The 21,270-nt window shown below is 37.6% G+C and overlaps 1 protein-coding gene and 1 long non-coding RNA gene across 2 annotated transcripts; both read right to left on the bottom strand.

Moving 5' to 3' along the window:
- Positions 1–6,361: 6,361 nt before the first annotated feature.
- On the bottom strand, positions 6,362–9,597 carry LOC139729686 (uncharacterized). The gene is made up of 3 exons (XR_011710880.1): positions 9,272–9,597; positions 7,227–7,503; positions 6,362–6,701 (listed from the first exon to the last, which is right to left on the bottom strand). It is a non-coding gene; the product is annotated as an uncharacterized lncRNA (long non-coding RNA).
- Positions 9,598–13,192: 3,595 nt separating this feature from the next.
- LOC139729685 (protein rolling stone-like) lies at positions 13,193–19,314 on the bottom strand. Its single transcript, XM_071640615.1, has 3 exons — positions 18,982–19,314; positions 15,554–15,827; positions 13,193–14,836 (listed from the first exon to the last, which is right to left on the bottom strand). Exons 1-3 carry the CDS (start codon positions 19,075–19,077, stop codon positions 14,184–14,186), a joined length of 1,023 nt encoding a protein of 340 aa, XP_071496716.1. The 5' UTR covers positions 19,078–19,314; the 3' UTR covers positions 13,193–14,183.
- Positions 19,315–21,270: the final 1,956 nt, after the last annotated feature.

The following is a 21,270-nucleotide window of genomic DNA, read 5'->3' as shown; positions in this document are numbered from 1 at the left end:
AGAACATATTCTATACACAGAGATATGAATACAATTGTCGGGTAACATCTTAGGTGACCTTGGTACATTCCCCACACCGACTACAAAACATTTAATTGCCTTTACGGGCATGTACGTTTGAACAATGTGTTTGGAAGTAATATTTTGTGTTTTCTGTTTTCTTAGTCACCAAAAGCAGATACAAATCTTGCTCAATAGTTATAAGAATTAGACGATTATTATCTTTACAGTTATCATCATGATCATTACATTTTTTTTTTGCATGATGATATTACGATAAAAGAAGATTGTAGGTACTTCATTGGATATTACAAATCAAGTCAGACGTTCCTATATAATGTCATAATGCAACTTGACTTCTGTATAGATAAGATATTGAGGATTCTATGTCTGGTAGCACAACTATATACGTGTATATTTAATCTACGAAAATAATCGCTGACGTTAAAAGTTGACTGTACCACACCTTCCATGGATTTATAAAGGCGCTTCCTCGAAGACGTCCACACTTCAACTCTAATGTAAATATCCCTCTTTTCCATCTTAGTTCCGTACCTTCATGTTTTCTCTAAATATACAATCATGTATAAATATGTAATAATAATAGTGATAACGATGATGATGATAATAATAATAATAATAATAATAATATCAATAATAATAATGATTATAATAAGGATGACAATTACATGCATTTCAAAATGTTCCGTATTTATGAGATATATGCTACAATGTTTACTATATGCTATAATCCCGCTATAATGCGCACAAAACATCAACAAGTACTAGTACATGTATTGCAATCCTGAAGATTCACTGTTATACGCCATGCATGTATACATATTCATATAAAATCCATGCAATAAATGACTGGTTTTGATGAAGGAAATATATCATTTACACCTAATATGAAAGCAAGAGATTATTAAAGTAGAGGGGGTCATTTGTCTCCCTTTGTATTATGTAATTATAAGATCGCAGCTGCTAATGTATACTTCAACAAAAATGTCGGAAAAACAGGGATAGTCTGGGGGTAGCATCGCGTTGCTGCCAGGAGAGCAGCAGATGACATGTTCGAATCCAACTGGTTTCTTTTTTTCCGACATGTTTGTCAAAAATCATACATCAGCAGGTGCGATCTGGCGAATACATTTGTTCAGAGGGAGACAAATGAATAAAATCTTTCATGATTTACATGACTTGTTATTAAAGCATTTTACAGATGTAAACATTTGATAACGACTTTATAAAGGGAAGTACAACTGTACAATGTATCATATAGTTACATACTTAATCTTCAACAAATAAAAGAGTGCTGGGACGATCTATTCACATTGTCTACTTTACATAGGAAATTATGTTTGTGATATTATGATGAATGTCACTGTTCGGCAAAAGAAATTTGAGGGAGAAAGATTTGCGGTGACACAATGTGTATGTAGTCCTCTACCGGATCGTTGTTTGGCAGAAAAAGAGCCAAGAAAGAGGAGAATTGAAGAGAGAAGCGACATATGGGGGTTGTAAGGAGGGCAAAAAGTGAAGAGTGGGGGACAGGAATGGGATGAAAGTTGAAGTTGCACTCGTGGAGACGGTAGAGAAAGGAACAGAGAGAGTGGTAAGGAAGAATAGAGTGAAGAAATTCGGACATCGTTATGAAGGAGAAAGATGAAATAGAAGGGAAAGAAAGTTAATTTTTTTTTGTCCTCAATTTGAGGGACTTTATTTAAATCAGTTATTCAGAATCATGCATAAGTCAATACAAGCATAAGACAATTTTAGTCATAGTTCAATTTACATCAAATGAAAATTCTGTGTATAACGGATTTTATCATCGATTTCTCGAATACTTCTTTTTTTAGAGATATCATTACAATATAACAAAAACTCATATTTGAATTCTTTTACAATAAAGGATGCAGTAAATCGCTGATTTCTGTATTCTTCCATGAGATATACCTTATAAATTGCATATTCCATGAAATTACTTATTGCGTTGATAAAGAAATAATCTTTCTCACAAATTTCATACCCGATTACTATGATTTTCTCATCTATGATAATGTTTTTTCTTGAACATTCAAAAATAAGGTCACTGGTCCTTGCCCAGATGTTTCTTATTCTCGGACAATATAACAGATTATGCATTAACGATTCATTTTCATTACAGAATTTGCACTGTGCATTTGTGGTAATTTTCCATTTTGATAAGTTATCCTTAAAAGGTACAATATTGTTTATCACTTTGAAATTAAACTGTTTTATCTTGTTAAGTTTCACTTTCAACAGTTTAAAAGCAAATACTGACTCCCATTCAAATGTATAAGGTAGGTCGTGTTTATGTTGCCAAATGATGATCATATTTGGTTCTGAAACCTTCTTTTCTTTTAAACAGGTATAATACATTTTGGCTTTTTTGCTGAGGATATCAGAAACATTATTTCTTGACACTGCAGACATCTGTTGACTATTCATTTCATTTTCAATTTTTTGATTACGTAATTTATGCAACCAAAAATGAGGGAAGGCGTGTTTCAATTTTTGATACTGAAAAGAAACAAGTAAATTATCAGTCTGCAGACTATTATTAACTTGGGTTTGATCAACCCAAGATCCATTTACTATTACATCAGATACTACATAATATATACCATTATTACTCCAATTTTGAAAATAAAGCATTTCTTTTCCAAATTTGATATTACTGTTAAGCCATAAAAATTCCTCGCCAATATATCTAACTCGCAACAGATCCACATATCGTATTTCTGCCCAATAGATCAATAGATCTCTATAAAATGATGGGATCTTATATTTCTTACATAAACAAAACATATCTTTTATGGAACAATTTATCACAAAACATGTGGGAGGTGTTGCAACTTTTTGAAGCCAGAAGCTAGCAATATTTTTCCAGGGGCGAGGGTGATTATCAATAAGTTTGGACAGCCATGACAATCTGAGTGCTTTTATTTTTGACTCAATGTCTACCATACCAAGACCCCCAGCTTTTGGATTATTAGTTAGTACACTTCTCTTCACTTTTTCTGTTTTGGAATTCCAAAGGAATGCAAACAAAATCTTATTAATATCAATTATACAGCTTGGAGGAATCTTAAACACTGTTGCTACATAAATTATTTGCGAAATTGATAACGACTTAATGATTGTTATCCTACCGTAATATGTTAAATTTCTCATTTTCCACATATTGATTATGCGTTTCATTTTTTCAATCTTCCTGGACCAATTCAAATATTCAAAATTTTCACCATGAATATTCAAAAACACTCCAAGATACTTGACCGGTTCCTCAGACCATTGTAAACCATCAATACACTCATCACAGTTTCCATTTAAACATATAGCTTGTGTTTTTATATAATTCAATTTTGGACCAGCATATGCACCAAACGCTTCAATTTCTTTCATCGCTTCATTTCCCGATTGGATAGAATCAACAAAAGGCGTTGTATCGTCCGCCAATTGAGATATTTTGATTTCTTTTAAATTTGACTGCTCACATTGAGGAATACATATGCCTTTGATGTTATCATTATTTCGTACCTTCATTGCAAGTACTTCAACAACTAAAAGGAACAGCAATGCAGAAACAGGACAGCCCTGGCGAACCCCTTTGGTAATTGGAAACGTTCTGGACAACCAACCATTGTTCAAAACCTTACAATCTGCATTTTTGTGAAAGAAAGTTTATACTTAACACTATAAGTCTGATTTTATTGATTTTTATGTCATATTAAGAAGTAACTTTAAAGAAAAACGGTATTGAAAACCTGATAAAGCGTGGGAATTCGTGTTATTTGTAGAAGGCTTACCCGATACGGATATATTCAAGAATCCCCGTAACAAATTTGTGTGTAGCTTTATCACTGATCACTATGTTAGCACACACACAGCCAAAGAATCTCGACCGCAGTTGAACATTACAGATGGGCGTAAGTTTCAATGCACATATTATTCAACGATGGGCATTTTTTTTTTCTCGAACATACCCCTGTGGATAGCGAATAAAGGTCGATCAATCGGGCAACCCTTCTCTCTCCTCACGCTACATAATATCGGGTTTAAAGGTCGTGACTTCAGAGGTTACGACATCATTATCTCATAACTGCATCTATATTTGCAACTACACTGTACTACTGCCTCGTTTAAAAAAAAAAATTAGATTTGAAACTTGAAATTCCGTAACGTTCTCATTATGTGTTGGATTGTGACTGAAGCATATCACAATACTGTTATACTCTATGGACAAAATCAAACTTTAATATGGTCAGTTATTTTATTGTAGTTACCCAAAATGACATTCAGCATTTTATAATGAAGATAAAAGGCAAAGTAATTATGTTATTTTCAACTGAATATTGACGTTTTATCTAACATTTCTCCATTGATCAAAGTCTCTTGTATAGGTAAGTGATGTCAGGACAATTCAGCTGTGAATAGTCTGTTTGTCATTGCTCTAAAAGACTTTTTTTTTCTTATCTGCAAAGTTCTTTCAAAATGTTAATGTTTCTATACCTAATGAAACTGAAAGGATTAGGTTGCAGTTAAAAAAAAGAATATTACACGTGGGATCATATTATATCTCGGAACTCATACTGAACTCTTAAAAGGCAGAAGGAATACAAAGAAAATAAGACTCTGACATTACGGTCAGGTTTTCTTCTTCTGATCAATTTCTTTGTACACGCCAGTTCGGAGTTCCCCCCTTTGTTCATGAGCAGAAAAGGTCATCTGTACCAACAGACATGTTGTGTGTGTGTGTGTGTGTGTGTGTGTGTGTGTGTGTGTGTGTTTATCACTGAGATAAGTATCTATGAGGGCTTAGTGATTATACTAATGGAGTCCTAATGGTGCTTGCCACCACATCCACCAGACAGCAATTACGCATTGCATTTTATTATATCAATAGGGAAATTTGTTAACACATTCAATGTAAAATAATGAAACGGATACTTCCCCATTCTGTTTGCCGTGTCTAAGCAAGTTCATTCTTTATTTTAACTTGCAATCTTTGTGCATCATTTTGCTTTGAAAACGAGAAAAGTGACCAACTAAATAAAAGAGGGGAATTATAACCCCCAAAATACATGTTGACTGAGTGAATGGAGAAATATTAGTAAAATACAAAAGTGAAAGTTTGAGGAAAATCGGGCAATCCGTTCAAAAGTTATGCACTTTTGAAGTTTTGGTGAAGAAACCGCTGGATCAGACGACTACTACGGATCATGACATCACATATGGACTACCATATAAGGAAAATACAAAGAAAATTTAAAGAAAAAAATCACTTTTCTAGCATAATGAAAGAGCACTACACTTACCTCTTTCAGCAAGCAGGGGGAATAATATTACCCTTGACATATCATGTCAGTATCAAGTTCAGTGAATGTGTGCTTTTCATATATGAAATTATATTTTGTGAGATTTTCTTTAAAATTTCTCTATGTGGTAGTCCATATGTGATGTCATGATCTGTAGTACAGTAGTCTTCTGATCCAGTGGTCTCGTCACCAAATTTCAAAAATTCATAACTTATCAACCGATTTTCCTCAAACTTTCACTGATGTGTAGATTGCTGCATTCACTCAATCCACATGTATATTTGGGGTTAATTCCGCTTTAAATTTTGTCACTGTGTGCACATAAGCCAACTCGAAAGTTACTTATTACTTCCTTGTGAAGAATAAATCATGTCTATCTCCAGAAATGCGTCAATCAATTCCACACCGAAACTTCGTCTTTACTGGCCTAAAAAGGCGTAATAAAGTCCGAATGACCAAACAATGAAAACCATCATCTACTCTACAAAGTCGGGGTAACGTCTAAGTAATGTAGGCCTACATGTGATATTATGCGTAACTTTCTCCAGACCGGAAGCAGGGTAACAGCTATGTAATGATATCCAGGTAGACTGTTCTCAAGACGCTATCTGGAGAAAAACAATCAAGCATGTTTCAAACGGAACTCCAGAAACTTTCGACACTAAAAAAAAAAAATAATAAAAAATATAAAAAAACTTGGCTGTTATTAATACACCCTGATGTTAACTAATCCTACTTTGTTGAAATATCCACGGATTTGCGCTTTTGGCAACATTTCACGGAGATGTACAGTCTCAGTCGATAGAGTACGTACGCTATGCACTGAATCACGCCGAGAACCAGCAGGAGTGCCACCGTGTAGGCGCAAGAAAGCCATGGTATCTCTCCCCAGTCCAGGAAGGTAGGATAGATCGCGGTTCCTCCCCAAGGATTGACCCCTCCCGCTGCCCAGTAGATGACAGTGAATATGATAAAAAGGAAACTAAAGGCAACCCCGTGGATCCAGTGAAGGATCCTTATGGGATGGGCAGAGACGAACAGGTCTAAAATTATGAGGACACTATTGATGGCGTGCACGTTGAGGTTGTCAAAGAAATTCAGGGGGTTTCTCACTTCCCCCTCTTCTGGTGGACTGTAGTCGTGCAGTACTGACCATGTAGACGAGCGTCACTAAGGGGGCTACCATGACATTGATGTTAAACAGGACCCATGACAACTTGAGGTACCATGGAGTGAGTGGATCGGGTGCTTGGTTAGAGGTACCTTGGTCACTGGCTCGTGTGGAAGGCTTGCCCTCAACCTCTTCAGATTTACCACCATCCGTTGTCTGCATCTCTATGGCGTCGTCATCTGATATGACTGCAATGATTTGTAAGAAGTCACAGACGGTACAAGCAGGCAACAGCTGTAGATATTCAAGATTAAACTCTGACATCTTTCTTTACGTGGAATACTATTTTAGCAATAACTTTAAAGTTTTGAGAAGTACAAAACTCTCTATGCGTATAATTTCTCCAAAAAATTCCTTCTTGTCCTGTTTTTTATGTACACGTAGGCCCTATGCAACCCCTCGTTAAACACATTCTGGTTGAATTTCGACATGAAGCTATCAAAATGAATACCACGACTACAGTACTATAAACGTCAGACAAATATGTATTCTAACTTTTGTCTTCTGCGATGAGAGTTTAGAACAAAATCTGTTTACTAATATGTGACCTTGCATATTCAAGTATACAATGTAAATCGAATATGCACTATCTGCTTGTTACTTAAACATTGTAATTAAACTATGAACAGTATGTGAAAGACGAGAATAATGATCTTAACGACATCTTGTCTGGAAATGTGTGCTGTAATCGAATTCCCGTGGTTTTAACCCACCAACAGCATGGTTGTGGAATCCTTCCTCGGCTCGTCCCGAGGATGAGGACCGAGAAGCAGCAGAGGATATACTTGTGCGGTAGCCGTAAACGGCAGTGGAAAGCGCCCCCACAATGCCGTAAAGGGTGAGGATTTGGAAAGATCAGAAGGTGAGGTAGAGCAGCTGGCGTGCTCCCACCAAGGCGGCGCCCAAAGAGACGCTAATGGTGTCGCATACAACCAGGTACAACATGAAGAGGTAGCGATACACCAAGTATCCAGATTTCGGTATTGGCCACTGCACAGATTTCAGATAGTGTGGATAGTTTGAAAAGAACAACATCGATAGAAAAAACAAAAGTAATAATCAAAGCCGAATTAAGAAAATGTGTATTAACAATAATACGCCCCTCGGCCCCCCCCCCCATAAAAAAGAAATTACACTCAGGTTGAAAAAAGAGACAAACAAAAAAAAAACAAAAAAAAACAAAAAACTACGAAAAAAAAACACTCCGATCACAAACACGGCTTTCATTTTGCAATATGAAAGCAGGCTCCTTTTGCCAAAGCACTGTGAACTCGTCAGTCATGCAATGTTGTAAGCTTTCGATAATTCGGAGAGAATACATTCAAAATAATATGTCATGAAAATCATTCACACCTAAGACTCCGTGTTTGAGCAAAAGAGTCGAATTTAAAGCAATGTGTAAGTCTCCCTATTGTAAATATGTACAACATACAAGAACACGCATTAATAAAACTGTTTTAGGTATGAAGAGCAGATATAGCAGAGTCAATTTATTCCATTCCTTGCGCAAAGTTGTTAAAAGAAAGACTATGCTTACATGGCAATACCATTTTGGATGACACCCTTATCTAAAATCACAGGAGGAGAAATTTTCAACTCTCATTGTATATCTGCAAAAGTATTCCCTGATCATATCGGCGAATCGGCGACTGCTGGCAGAATGGCAGAAAGGTTTACCAGCGGTTGGCAACCGGTCCTGAGAAATCGGTCGCCGATTGGTTGCCGATGTTCCCTGCTCGGCAACAATTTAAACATTGCTCTCTCTCTCTCCCTCTCAGTCTCAGAAGCACAAGGTTGCTTGGTCATGTGAAGGAGGCTGTCTTCATTGTTATTTGGTTGCGGTCTTCATCATCCCCTACCCTTGCCCTTACAGGCCTACCCTTCGCTGACACTCTCCAAGGCATGTATTTTTTATTGTAAGGATCTCCTAGTGAGGTCCGGAAAGGGTACATGTATGAATATGGAATGCATCAAAGACCTACATTACTTGCCACGTGGACGTAAAGAGTAAGGCAACAAATATAATCGACCACTTGGCAAACGGACAATCTTTCATGATTATTGTTTCCTACCAAATATCTTTATGAAAATTAAGGCCAGAAATCATTGAAGGTCAGTCATAATGAGGCTGGCGACCAGTCGGCAACTGTTGTTGACTTTCTCGCGACTAATCAAAGCACAGGACAAAAAAACCCCACTTTTTGTTGACCAGTTTGGTCATCAACACAATGCAGCATCAAGAACTTCTAACGGACCAAAACCGGTTGCCGTACGCTGACAGCTATCTGCCGATTTCAAGAAACCTTTTTACAACCTATGACATCAAACTGTCGACCAGTGATTCCAGAGGTCGTAGAATGTTCAGCGACTAATCTTCAATTATGTATCATCAGGGCTGAAAGAGCTTAATTTCATGAATTAATGAACAATATCACTTTGCGTGCATTCTACACCTCTTGAAAAAAAAATCAGAACATCTGGAAGCGGTTCTCTGACATGAGCGTGATTGTAAGTTAATCACAGAAAAATAAGTAGGCATACATGAATACGAAGTACAACCATTTGTACATAGTTCTTCATATTTCATCACTCTGTTTGCTATAGTGTCACGTTCTTGGAGCTTTACTAACAATGAGAATATTCATCAGTTGTTGCAGCCGTTCGAAACTTCAGAAGATACTTGATAATTCTTTAGCATGTTTACTTATTGGCACCAATCATCATAATGCTGGTTTATCAAAACTCTCAACCCATTTACCTGTGTACGGGCTAAAGCCCCGGGGTCTTTCAAGTTAAGTCCAAACTTGCACCGCACCATCTTCATGAGCTTGCAATACGTCTCAGAGTCAGCAGTAATATATTATGCCCAACAGTTTCGCAAGTGGTCCAGGTATGACAGGAAAGTGGGCAATACCGCGCGAAACTAACTTGAAACCAAGTTGAAACGACGCCAATTGATCTTGACACAGTCTTAAAATGTTCGGCGATGTTGTTGCCAGAAACGTGAGAGATGTTTTCACTCGACTTCAGTACAGCACGCCCGCAATGCCAAATGTCTATCTCCGACAACTATAGATATACATAATTCAAATGTACATGCCATTGCTTCATTGTTATGTCATCGCTTCATTGCTTTCATATTTTGTTACCTGTCAAAGAGTAAACACGACGAAATGTACTTGGAATTCATTTACTTCGTAATGGAAATGGTGGGGTTAAAGGTTAGCATTCGTTGAGCTGGGCAAATACACATAGCTCTCGATCAATTCACAGAAAACAGATTACCGACACTGAAAAGCACTTCGATTCGCTTCTCTGCGCTTAGGATGATATGTGACGATGTTGATGTATTAGTCCACAAACAGAGACATTTACATTTGTAGAAAAAAAAACCGTGCATTTATTCTTGACAATGAGTTCACATACCAAGGCAATATTGTAACTCTCTGAACCATATTTGTTATCACAATGAAGACAAACAAAATACGTGGGTGGCGATTGCATCGTGAAGTTTTTTCCCCTTAGACGAGGCGTCCACTAGGGCGCGGACAAGACGCGGACAAGCCCCGGAATGCAAATTTGGTATTCCGCACTCCTTTGGGAACCTGTCCGCACGTTTCTGAACGTGTCCGCTCACTGTCCTAAACATGTCCGGGCGTTTCCGCAACTTCGGGAGAGAGAAAAATTTCCGCGTCCAAATTTTGATCGAGACCAAAATTTGAACGCGGAAATGAACTTCCTGACACCTTCGGCGACTTGTCCTGACGATGTCCTGAGGATGTCCCGCTTGTCCGGAACCCTTCCGCTCCTTCCGCACACGCTCCGGAAAGAATCCCGCGGTGTGGGGAAGCTTCCCGAATGAAAGCGGAAGACACCAGGAATGTTTTAGGACAGCGCGGAGCCGATGCGGATCTATATATGCAAGTGTCCGGAACCGATGCGGAAATTTTGTGATCCAGACACGAAAATGTCGACACTTTCCGCGAGCGTCATGCCAATGAAACGCAAAATGAGCAAGAAGGGAGGCGAGGCCCCCATGCAAATATCCCCATCACAGGCACACCTTTCGTCTTGTGATGAAGAACAGGTAAATCTAAGGAATTTCCGGTCCCAGAAGGCAAAGAAGAAGGTCGTAGAGACTGTGCCAAAAGCAACCAGAAAGAAGTGAAATCAGCCCCCTAACTTCCTAGTAAGTTTGTTTTGATTTGATCTTTTCAGAAATTATTTTTCATCTGAGTGACTTTCCTGGTTCCTATTACTTACTATAGTACATTTTCCTTCATGTTGTTTTCATATTTTATTTGCAAACAAACTAGGTTGTCCCATGTGACAGCCCAGCTGATAAATCACAAAAGTAGGTGGAAGTACACTCAGGAAAAAAAAAGCATATAATTTTTGGCTAAATGTTAATGTATTATATAAACATGAACAAGTTGTTATTCATACGTAAATACTTTCTAATGATGCAACATATTAGAACAAAAGACAAATTCATCACACTAAAAAGCATGAATTCAATTGCAAAGATATACCTGTGGTCTCATTACAATGTAATATCTTTGAAGCCCAAAATAAGAATGAAAGCTAAAGATGATGGAGGAAAATGAAGAATTTTCTGTCACTTCAAAATTCAAGTGAAATGAGAAAAAAAGCAATAAATCATCAACTCGAAAAAGTGTTCAATTTCTGTCTTTCTTTTGTTTTGTTTTTTGCTGAGTGTTATTTAAGTACACATTAAACATCACAAATCATTTCAGAAATGTTCTTTACCTGAATGATTTTTGTAGTTGTTATTACCTAATAATTTTTTCTTCTCTTTTTGTTTTAGTTGCAAATAAACTCGATTGTCCAATTTGACAGCCCAGCTGAACCCCCCCCCCAAGTAATTTAAAGTAGGTTAAAAATATTTTCCCATTTTTACACTTCATTGACATTAGGCTAGTAAGCTCTAAACATGAAAAAAAAATTTCTCGGACTTGAAAATGTTCAAAAGTGATCAAAATAAGAGAGGGTTAGAGATGCACAAGGGTAAAAATGAGAGAAAGAAAAACAAATTTAATGATTAGGATCATTTTGTCATGCTCTACAGAAGTATCAGACAAAACATGCATATACTTCACGATGGATAAAGCACAGGTCTAAAAAAAGGGAATAAAGAATATATATATATATATATATATATATATATAAGTAACAAAACTGCAACAAAGTTCATGCTGTATTCACCAACGGTTTATTTCTTGTGAAGAAATAAATCGTTGGTGAATACAGCATGAACATTGTTGCAGTTTTGTTACTTATCTTTTTATCTTGCCTACACGTGGACTACCTTATCAACATGATTATATATACATATACATATGATTATACATTTACATTTTTATGTATATCATATATATCTATATAATTATATGGTTCAAAAAGTTTGCGAATATCATCCATGTGACTGTAGGCAGAGAAAAAATTGTTCTCCCAGATGAGACAAATAAAAAAAAAAAAATGAGTCGTCAGCCGACATCCAGACAATCCTATTCTTCGACTTTTTGTGGTCACATTTATCAAATATTGACCAATCATATTAATATAATATCAGCCGCTACTGCGGAAGCACAACAAGGAGCATCAATGACGGCTAGCAGTCAAATGAGGAAAAGTCAAAGTCAGCGCCAAATTTATACCTTTCCATTTTCCTGGTATTGTCCGCAGTTTGTCCGCATGTCTAACTTGTGTTGTCCGGAAGGCATCCTGATTGTCCGCGTTCATTCCTGGTGTAATCCTAGATGTTTCCGCGCTGCCCGGCTACGATTAGCATATTCCGAGGTATTTCGCGCTCTTCCGGAGTGATTCCTAGGAATGTCCGCAGTCAGTCCGCGGACAGTCCTAGGAATGTCCCAGGACAAGCCGATTCACAAAGTTATTCCGCGTTTGTCACGGACAGGATGCCGAAATAACAAAATTTGCTTCCGCAACCCTTCCGGGGCTTGTCCGCGCCCAAGTGGACGTCCGCCGTAAGGGGGAATGCTAGGAAACCTTATACAGCTTGCTATTGTCTTGTCTTCTTCTTTTGCCAGCAAGTTACCTGTTTTACCTTGAGGACTGCCTCAGCTTATAACTAGCTCACTGACACTGTGATGAACTGAAATTGAAACCTGTCGTCGATCTTCATATAACAATCTGAAACAAGAATTAAACTGGACAAATTGAGGTTTACGACATTTGGTCTTTTTTATTGTCTGTGCACAAAGTTACGTATTATAATAAAGAAATTATCATAAACCGAGATGCATGCATAAGATAGAAACATTGAACAAAACGTGGAATAATAAGCTATGGAATATACTGTATTAGAATAGTACATACACGGCCCGTTCAGGGCACTAAGGTCTTTAAAATGAAATTCAGTGGTCAGAAAGAAGCTGACACATGACAATCTAGTTTGAATCTTAAGTGCCCTATCGGGCCACTGAAAGATAACCTTTTTGGAAATTTGGTGGCCCGACACAAATTTTCAGTGGCCCTGGGCCACCGGGCCACCGCTAATGTCGAGCCCTGTTGTGAATATTAATGATAATAAAGATATATTTACATATGCATGTATATATATTATATATATATATATATATATATATATATATATGTATTATATATATATACACATGCATGTGTATATGTGCGGGTCTACATAATATAATATGACTTTGACATGTTAGTTGTTGAATATGCAATAAAGGAATATACATGCATTTATGTTTATATCTTGTTTAACCTGGACCATATTGCAAATTTTGCAAGACTCACACTGTCATACGTGTCTTTATGCTTCCATTAATTAGGACTCTGGCCAAACTCATTTCCTGAAATCGAATATACTCATGTAAACAGTTATGAATTCATAAAGAATAGGGCCTATCACAATACTGAACTATAACACTACTGTAATTATTTCTCTAACTTCTTGAATTAAACGGTACAACTTTGTTTGTTTTGAGAGAGGATAATTATGATTGCCAATGCAACGTAATATCTTTATACCAACAAGAAAGTCGGGCCTACATATCATGTCACAAGTATTTGTCAGTCAACAATTCTCACTGGTAATCTGACTATACTCGAGTTCATAATTATATATCTAATCTTACCTTACATTCGTGACCATGAAACATAAACTACCATTGCTTGCGATGTTATTGTATGAAGTGTGCTCTTAGAAATGTTAAGAGATCTGAACAAAGTACTATAGGTTGTTGAATATCACCTGTACATAGTGTATCTCAGCTTTCTTCAACTAATGAATCAAAACATTTTGCCTTCTCGCCTCCTCGGAGCTAAGAGAGTTCAAGATTGCGAAATCTCGGATCTTGCCTTCTTGCCTTCTTGGACTCATGATGTTCAAGTGACGAGATCTCACAATCTCGACTTCCCGGACCAGCGAAGATCAGACAATGAGATCTCGGACTACGGCTTCTCGTCTTTTCGGAATGAAAAAGGTCGAGAAGGCGATGAATTACTCCGTGTTCTCATCGGTGGCACTTGTAAGCTTCTTGAGCTTCTGTTTTTACTGGACATATATTCTAAGTATGGTCACGTTACACTTGGGACTTTCACGACACACGATGACACGACACTAACGATGTTACCCTATTGTTACCAGAATTTTTTTTTTACTCTCTCTACACGGTACTCGTAATGTCCACAGCTTTGGCACTTTGATTCCTGTTGCATTTCATTGATATGTATACTCTCAATCTGAAAAGTGCGTATACTATACACTGGATTACTCCTATCGCCAGGGCAATTGCCAGAACATAGGCGCAGGTAAGCCCTGGTATTTCTCCCCAGTCCAGGATAGGATAGATTGCTGTTCCTCCCCAGGAATTTACTCCTCCCGCTGCCCAATAAATGACTGTGAATACGATATAGACGAAACCGTAGGCAAGCCCATAGATCCAGTGGACGATCCTTATGGGATGAGCGGAGACAAACAGGTCTAAAATGATGAGGATACCATTCATGGCGTGCACATTGACGTTGAGTCCGACATTCAGCGGGTTTCTCACTTCCCCCTCTTCTGGTGGACTGTAGTCGTGCAGCACTGACCAGTAGACGACCGTCACCAAGGGGGCTACCATGACATTGATATTGAATAGGGCCCATGATAACTTGAGGTACCAGGGAGTGAGTGGATCGGGAGCTTGTTTGGGGGTACCTTGGTTACTGGCTCGTCCGGAGGGCTTGCCTTCAATCTCTTTACCATTTTCATCAACATCCATGGATCCGCCTTCCTGCCTAGATGCCATCTTGATGACGTCGTCATCTGATGATACTGCGACACAGTACGAGTCGAAACGAAAAAAAAGCAACAACATGAAGCTATGAAGCTATTCAATACTCTATCATCTATCAAGGATATAATTATCGTACTTTCTAATACAATACTTCATATAGACAAGCATTCAAAAAGTTTCTGACGTGGCATTGGGTTGGTTCCTTTTTCACTTCTGTCAGTTCATGCCAACGTAAATAGATTGTGCATAATCAAGGAGGTATACCTCTTGGGCATAATCATGCGTTTTTGTTGTGTGTGTGTGTGTGGTTTTTTTTTTTCAGAACTAGTTCGTTGCGTCAGTCGTAATACTGTTGTCATTTTGTATCTGCATGTAAACGCTTATTACTGAGCAGTACCAACCAAAACCTGGCTGAATTATGTCAATAGACCGATAACATACTCATTTTTATAAGTATTGAATGCAGGGGATGTAGGCCCGACAGGTGGATAGAACATAGCTTTCTAGGTTCTGTGTGACAGTCGTAAGAGAATCTTTAGATGACATCAGCCGTCCCGACTCATTAAAAAAAAAAAGATGAATATGAAATACAGGACTGGAAAAAGAAAAAAAAACCCGTCTGTTTGCAGTGCACTACTCACTCTTCTTTTGAGAAGTAGAATACCATGAAGTGTTTGATTTTACTTTTATTTTGCTTTTACTTTGCTCTTATTTTGTTTGGGCTGTCCATGAGCAGTGGAAAGAATCCAACCCACCAAATGCGTCGTTCTGGATTCCCTCCTTTCCTCGTGTCGAAGATTGCCGAGGAAGAACAAGTGAGCTTTGTGGTCTGTAGCAGTAGACGGCGGAGGAAAGAGCCCCCACGATCCCGTAAAGGGTGAGGACATGAAAAGACCAGTTGGTGAGGTAGAGCAGCTGGCGGGCACCGAGAGTGGCTGTGCCCGAACAAACATTCAGGGTGTCCCATACGACCAGGTACATCATGAAGAGGGATCGGTAGACAATGTAGGCGTATGTCGGTATTGGCCACTGGATTGTTTAGATAAAAAAAAAAACACAGAGAGAATAAGGACTTTGAATTTGTTTACAGAAAATTTCATTTCAACGGCTGCATAAGTAATAACCATGTGGAGGCGCACACATTCTCAATTATACTCACATTATGATGTGTACACACACCCACACGCACACACGCACACACACACACACACACACACACACACACACAACGGACTTAAACACAAAATGATAATTCTTTAAACATAAGGAAAGCGAGTAGAAACGCTTTCTATGTATTCATTCCTGCTGAAAATTGATGATGGAAATTCTGCATTGCCATGCGGTAGAACGACATCATTTTTTGATTTATTAGTTTACAATGTATTCGACTGAAGTCTCGTACTAGCTGCCACCGTGACAGGAACACTCTTGTTGTCAACCTGGAATTAATTCAAAACATGATTTTGTAATCGGATAAAAAAATATAAAAAAGACAACCTTATATAAAATTGTTGGATATGTCGAAGATTACCTGTCGAAAATCTTCTTTTTCAAATGTTTTGTGGACCATCTATGACATATCATATTCCTATTTTGATACACCCTTCACCCGCGTGAACACACACACACACACACACAAACATAATAAATATGTATATATATATATATATATATATATATATATACATACATACATATATATATATATATATATATATAGGGTTCTATGTAGGCATACATATATATATATAGAGAAAAAAAACAGAGAGGGAAAGAGAAGAGAGTTCCCTCTGAACAAAAATCATTTTCGCTCAAATCGAAGTGGTCGTTTCTTTCTATCTTAATGGATATCTTTATTTCAAACATCTCCACTCTCAGAAACTTTAGCGAAGTATGCGTTTCCCGTAAAATTGCTTGACTGATTAATATTCAAGGTTTGATACACTCGTACCATTACAACAGAATCGTGCTGCACAAGAAAATCACCCAATTTACGAGACACAATTTCAATAGGCTTGTCGTCGTGGACGTAGTTTGCTAAGGAGGTTTGGGCAAATAGACTGATCAAGGTTCGTGCCTGTGTATTACCCGTTTTATGTGTGCAAAGTTGAGCATAATAGTATCGGACATTACCACAGCTTTGTGCAAATACTCTCATTTAAGGTAGTGATCAATATAATGACTTCAAGGCTACAGTTTTATAATGATGGGAGAGACATCATTTATTTTCATAGAGTCATGGCTTACGTCATGGCGATAGGACTAAAAACCCATTGACTCAGAGTATTGCTGTATTGTCACAACCAGGATCAATGGGCAAAAAAAAATTGATTCGTATCTTATTTTCCTCTGCTATTGTAAAGAGTAAGCGTTATTTCATTAGCATGGTTACTACGTATGTTAGTATTCATACTCATGCGTTGAACTGGTTCCAAGTTAGTAATAACATTACGGACAAATTATATCTAGAGTCGGGTTTGTGCTACTTTGTTTTTACCAGAATCAACCTGTCATTGGGGTAATTTTCGGCTACCTGAATGTGGTAGCAATCAGTGTGAAATCGAAGCCAGCGCAAAACTAGGAAGAACAGATTAATTTCCTTGATACTTCTGAATTGGGCATTACCCATTTTTTAAATGTACTTGTATTTATATCATATTGCATTTATATAATGTACAGATTTTAAACATACATTTTCATCGAAACTACCCCTCTCAATCTGACGTTTATGATTACGACGTCGATCGTGATTATCTATCAAGTTATACTTTTTTTTAACAGACGTCAAGACAGGAGAGTAAAAAAAAAGTAACCCCCCCCCCAAAAAAAAAAAAAAACATATATAGGGCCTACAAAGAATATTTTCATTTCAAATTGATCCTCAGCCATCTGAAGCGTATCATTTCTTTTAGCAAACACAGTCTTACCTCCCTGATTTGATTTATTCACAAAGTGCATACATTTATACGTTGTATACAAATGTATGAATAGTTTGTACATCATGAGGATTGAATATTTTCTTAAAAACCCATAGATAGCCATGCAAAACATGCTATCTATAAGAAAAGAAGAACATTCCTTAATTTCTGGAAGTTCTGGTACAAAATCATCTAAACATAAACATTGTTCTACATAGAAGATGGCATTCATAATACTCATTACCATTAGTATATCTTTTTTTTAATTGAAAAGGAGCTTTGAAAGTTCTATTCGCGGAAAGACTTGGGGGGGGGGGGAGGGGGTAATATGGCTTTGACTTTTTATTGCTTTGAATTTCAAAAGCTATGTAAAGCTATTATTAAAGGCTAACTTGAGAGTGTTGATTATAACATGTGGAAGATTCTTACGGTGATATAAATGCATGCGCGTGCCCAAGATGTTACAATTAAGGCATGCCATTATGTAAAAATATGGTCTCTGATCAGTTGCTATATATCATCTCACATACATTTAGGAGAATAAAAGATTTGAAAAATATGCCATTTCCTTAAAAGAACATGACAGAAACATATTCTAATAGTTAATCATATAGTTAATTTCCTGTCCTAAAAACATTTACACATGAACATGATTATACGCAATACACGGTGCTGTATATGCATTCTTGAAAAACGCGTTTTTATGCTCGTATATAGTCAACCTTGGCTATACAAAATATTTCTATCTACGTGGATTTCGATTTATGCAATATATAGAATTTTCACATGTTTTACATAATTGGCGTATACACATTTTTTCTTCGAACTTTAATTTTACGACTTATGCGAGGTCGATTCAGGTGAGATTGAATGTGTGTACTGACACTTTGTACTCGACTGCTACAATGAAAAAAAAAAAGATGTTTGTATAATGTTGGTAAAATACATCAGTATCCAAGATCAAAGAAGCTTGTTCTATATTCGATCAAAATCAGTCATGTTATTTTCCGATGGTCATCTCAATTTAGTAACAGGTTAGAATTAAAGCAGTGTTAACAAACATACGATATGGGCCAACATACAATATATCGTTTTGTCTCCAACATTGTTGCGCTCGAAAAGTCAGTTTTCTCGCATTTTTAAAGCGTGCTGCTCCCCATGCAGCAAGTGAAATGGTCGCGCTCAGTTTGACACACGGTGTATGAATATTCTTGTTCTCAAAGATCTTTATGAATCAAATTATAATCGGATATGTGAGAGATTACCTGTGATCGTGCCAGTGCTCCTGGGTCTTTCCAATTGAGCCCAAAATCGCTCCGTTTCACCGGGATGCGCTGACAACACGTTTTAGATTCCACCATATTTAATTTATTATTTTTTTTACTTGTTAAGATAATCTCGCAAGACGACGAAATATTACAAACAGATGTGTAAAAATGTGGAAAGTAAGACAACGTTGCGTCAACTCTGCTTCATGTGAAAATCAGGCGTTCGTGTATCCGTCGACCTTTGAATACAACTCGAAAGATTCGAGGCGACCAAACATAGGTAACACATTACATGATGATGACGACAGTGTTTGCAAGGCTGTGCGTGGTCAATCCCGTGCAGGGGAGAATTCTTGGTTTGTCACGGCAGAGGAACAATAGAGGCGGAGGTTGACGCAGCAATCCGAAGTTGGTAAACACACCACACTTCCAACACCCATAAAACAAATTAACGAGGTTAACTGATGTTTACATGTCGTATACTGTAGTTCATCCGTTAGTGCGCATAAAATAGATAAATAAATAGAGAATGTAGCAGCAGAAGTGTGATTTTCATCTGTATTTGACTTATGATGGCTACAATCATTCAGAATGGAGAGATGTCAATTAGGGAGACCTTATATGTACAGAGCGTATCAAAAAAAGGTAATCCAACTTTGGAGGGCTACCATTTCATAATTATCAGCTATGAAGAGTACAGTGTTGGTTGCGAGGAAAGGGGAACTCTTCCTCTTTCGATTGATACCTAATTATGTTGACAATTTTCATGCATGACTGAGCACATGAACTGTAAAGACAACAATGACAAATTGCACTTTTTCCAAGTTTGCATGTTATTGTGAAGGAACAATGCATGTCTCACTGCGTGGATGAGATCGGTTAATGAAAGTTGCCAAATAGGCCAGCCTGTACGAAAGCAGGTTTGTGTGTAGGGTATGTCTTTAGGCTTTCTCCTAACATTTTATGGTCCATAACCTTTAACATGGCCTTTTGTCCGATAACTTGGTCACTCCCAAGTCCATTTTTCTCTGTTCATATTCCACACATAGCTCCCAGTGACAACCATGTCTTGAATACGAAGAGAGTAAAATGGATAATGGTTTTACCTTAATGGGAATGACCAAGTTATCGACAACATGGCCATGTTGAAGGTTATGAACCATAAAACGTTAGAAGAAACCCTAAACACGAATCTGCAGTCGTGCAGGCTGTCCTGATGATTTGGCCACTTTCAATGACAGATCTCATTCATGCAGTGAGACATGCATTGCTCCTCCACAATAACACGCAAACTTGGAAAAAGTGCAATTTGTTATTGTTGTCTTTAAAGTTCACGTGCTCACTCATGCATAACATTTGTCGACATAATTAGGTATCAATGGAATGAAGAAGAGTTCCCCTTCCCTTACAACTAACATTGTGCTCTCCATATCTGACAATTATAAAATAGTAGCCCTCCAAAGTTGGATTACCTTTTTTTTTCATACGCACTGTATATAGGATATGTTTATGAAGATGGGAAGAATGGTGGAGAAATTAGGAGAAGAATTGGAATGGCTAAAACTAAGTTTACCCAAATGAGTAAAGTGTTAACATCAAGGAAGATATCTACTGCAACCAAGCTCAGACTAGTAAAATGTTACATGCATTCAACTCTCCTTTACTGTTGTGAAACATGGACATTGTACTTGAATGATATGAAAAGGCTGGCTGCATTCGAGATGTGGATATTCAGACGCCTGGGCCGCATATCATGGTCAGACAAGAAAACAAATCAGTATGTTCTAGATCATCTGAATGTCACAAAAACCATGATGAAAGGCATTAAATCAAGAAAACTCAAATATTTTGGCCATTTTAGAAGACATCAGAACATCCAAAAAAGTGTACTGGAAGGGATTATAAAAGGCAGGAGATGCAGGGGACGCCAGCGCAGTGTGTGGTGTAACAACATAAAGGAGTGGACAGGAAAGAGTGTGGCCGCATGTAGTAAGGCGGCCATGAACAGAACAGAGTGGAGGTCCATAGTCGGTAACCTGCGGACTGAAGACGGCACTTAATAAGAAGATATGTATAAAGTTTAAAATATTCATAGGTAGGGAAACGTGGGTCATAAGGGTCAATATAGGGGTCAAAAGAGGATAGACTAACCGTGTCAAAATGACGGATCACTAAACTGACTCTGCCTGACCCAGCGCACTTAGCACCACTGTCGGCACTATTTCAAGTAGTTTCACTTTTAAAGTTTTTTTTTTTTTAAATATGATTTGTTTAGAGAAAAGCGAG

This window comes from Diadema antillarum, unplaced genomic scaffold, assembly GCF_040938485.1.
Source record: "Diadema antillarum isolate AM-2024a unplaced genomic scaffold, OU_Dant_1.0 seq00000250_RagTag, whole genome shotgun sequence".
NCBI lineage: Eukaryota > Metazoa > Echinodermata > Echinoidea > Diadematoida > Diadematidae > Diadema > Diadema antillarum.
This window is presented reverse-complemented; position numbering and strand designations above follow the sequence as displayed.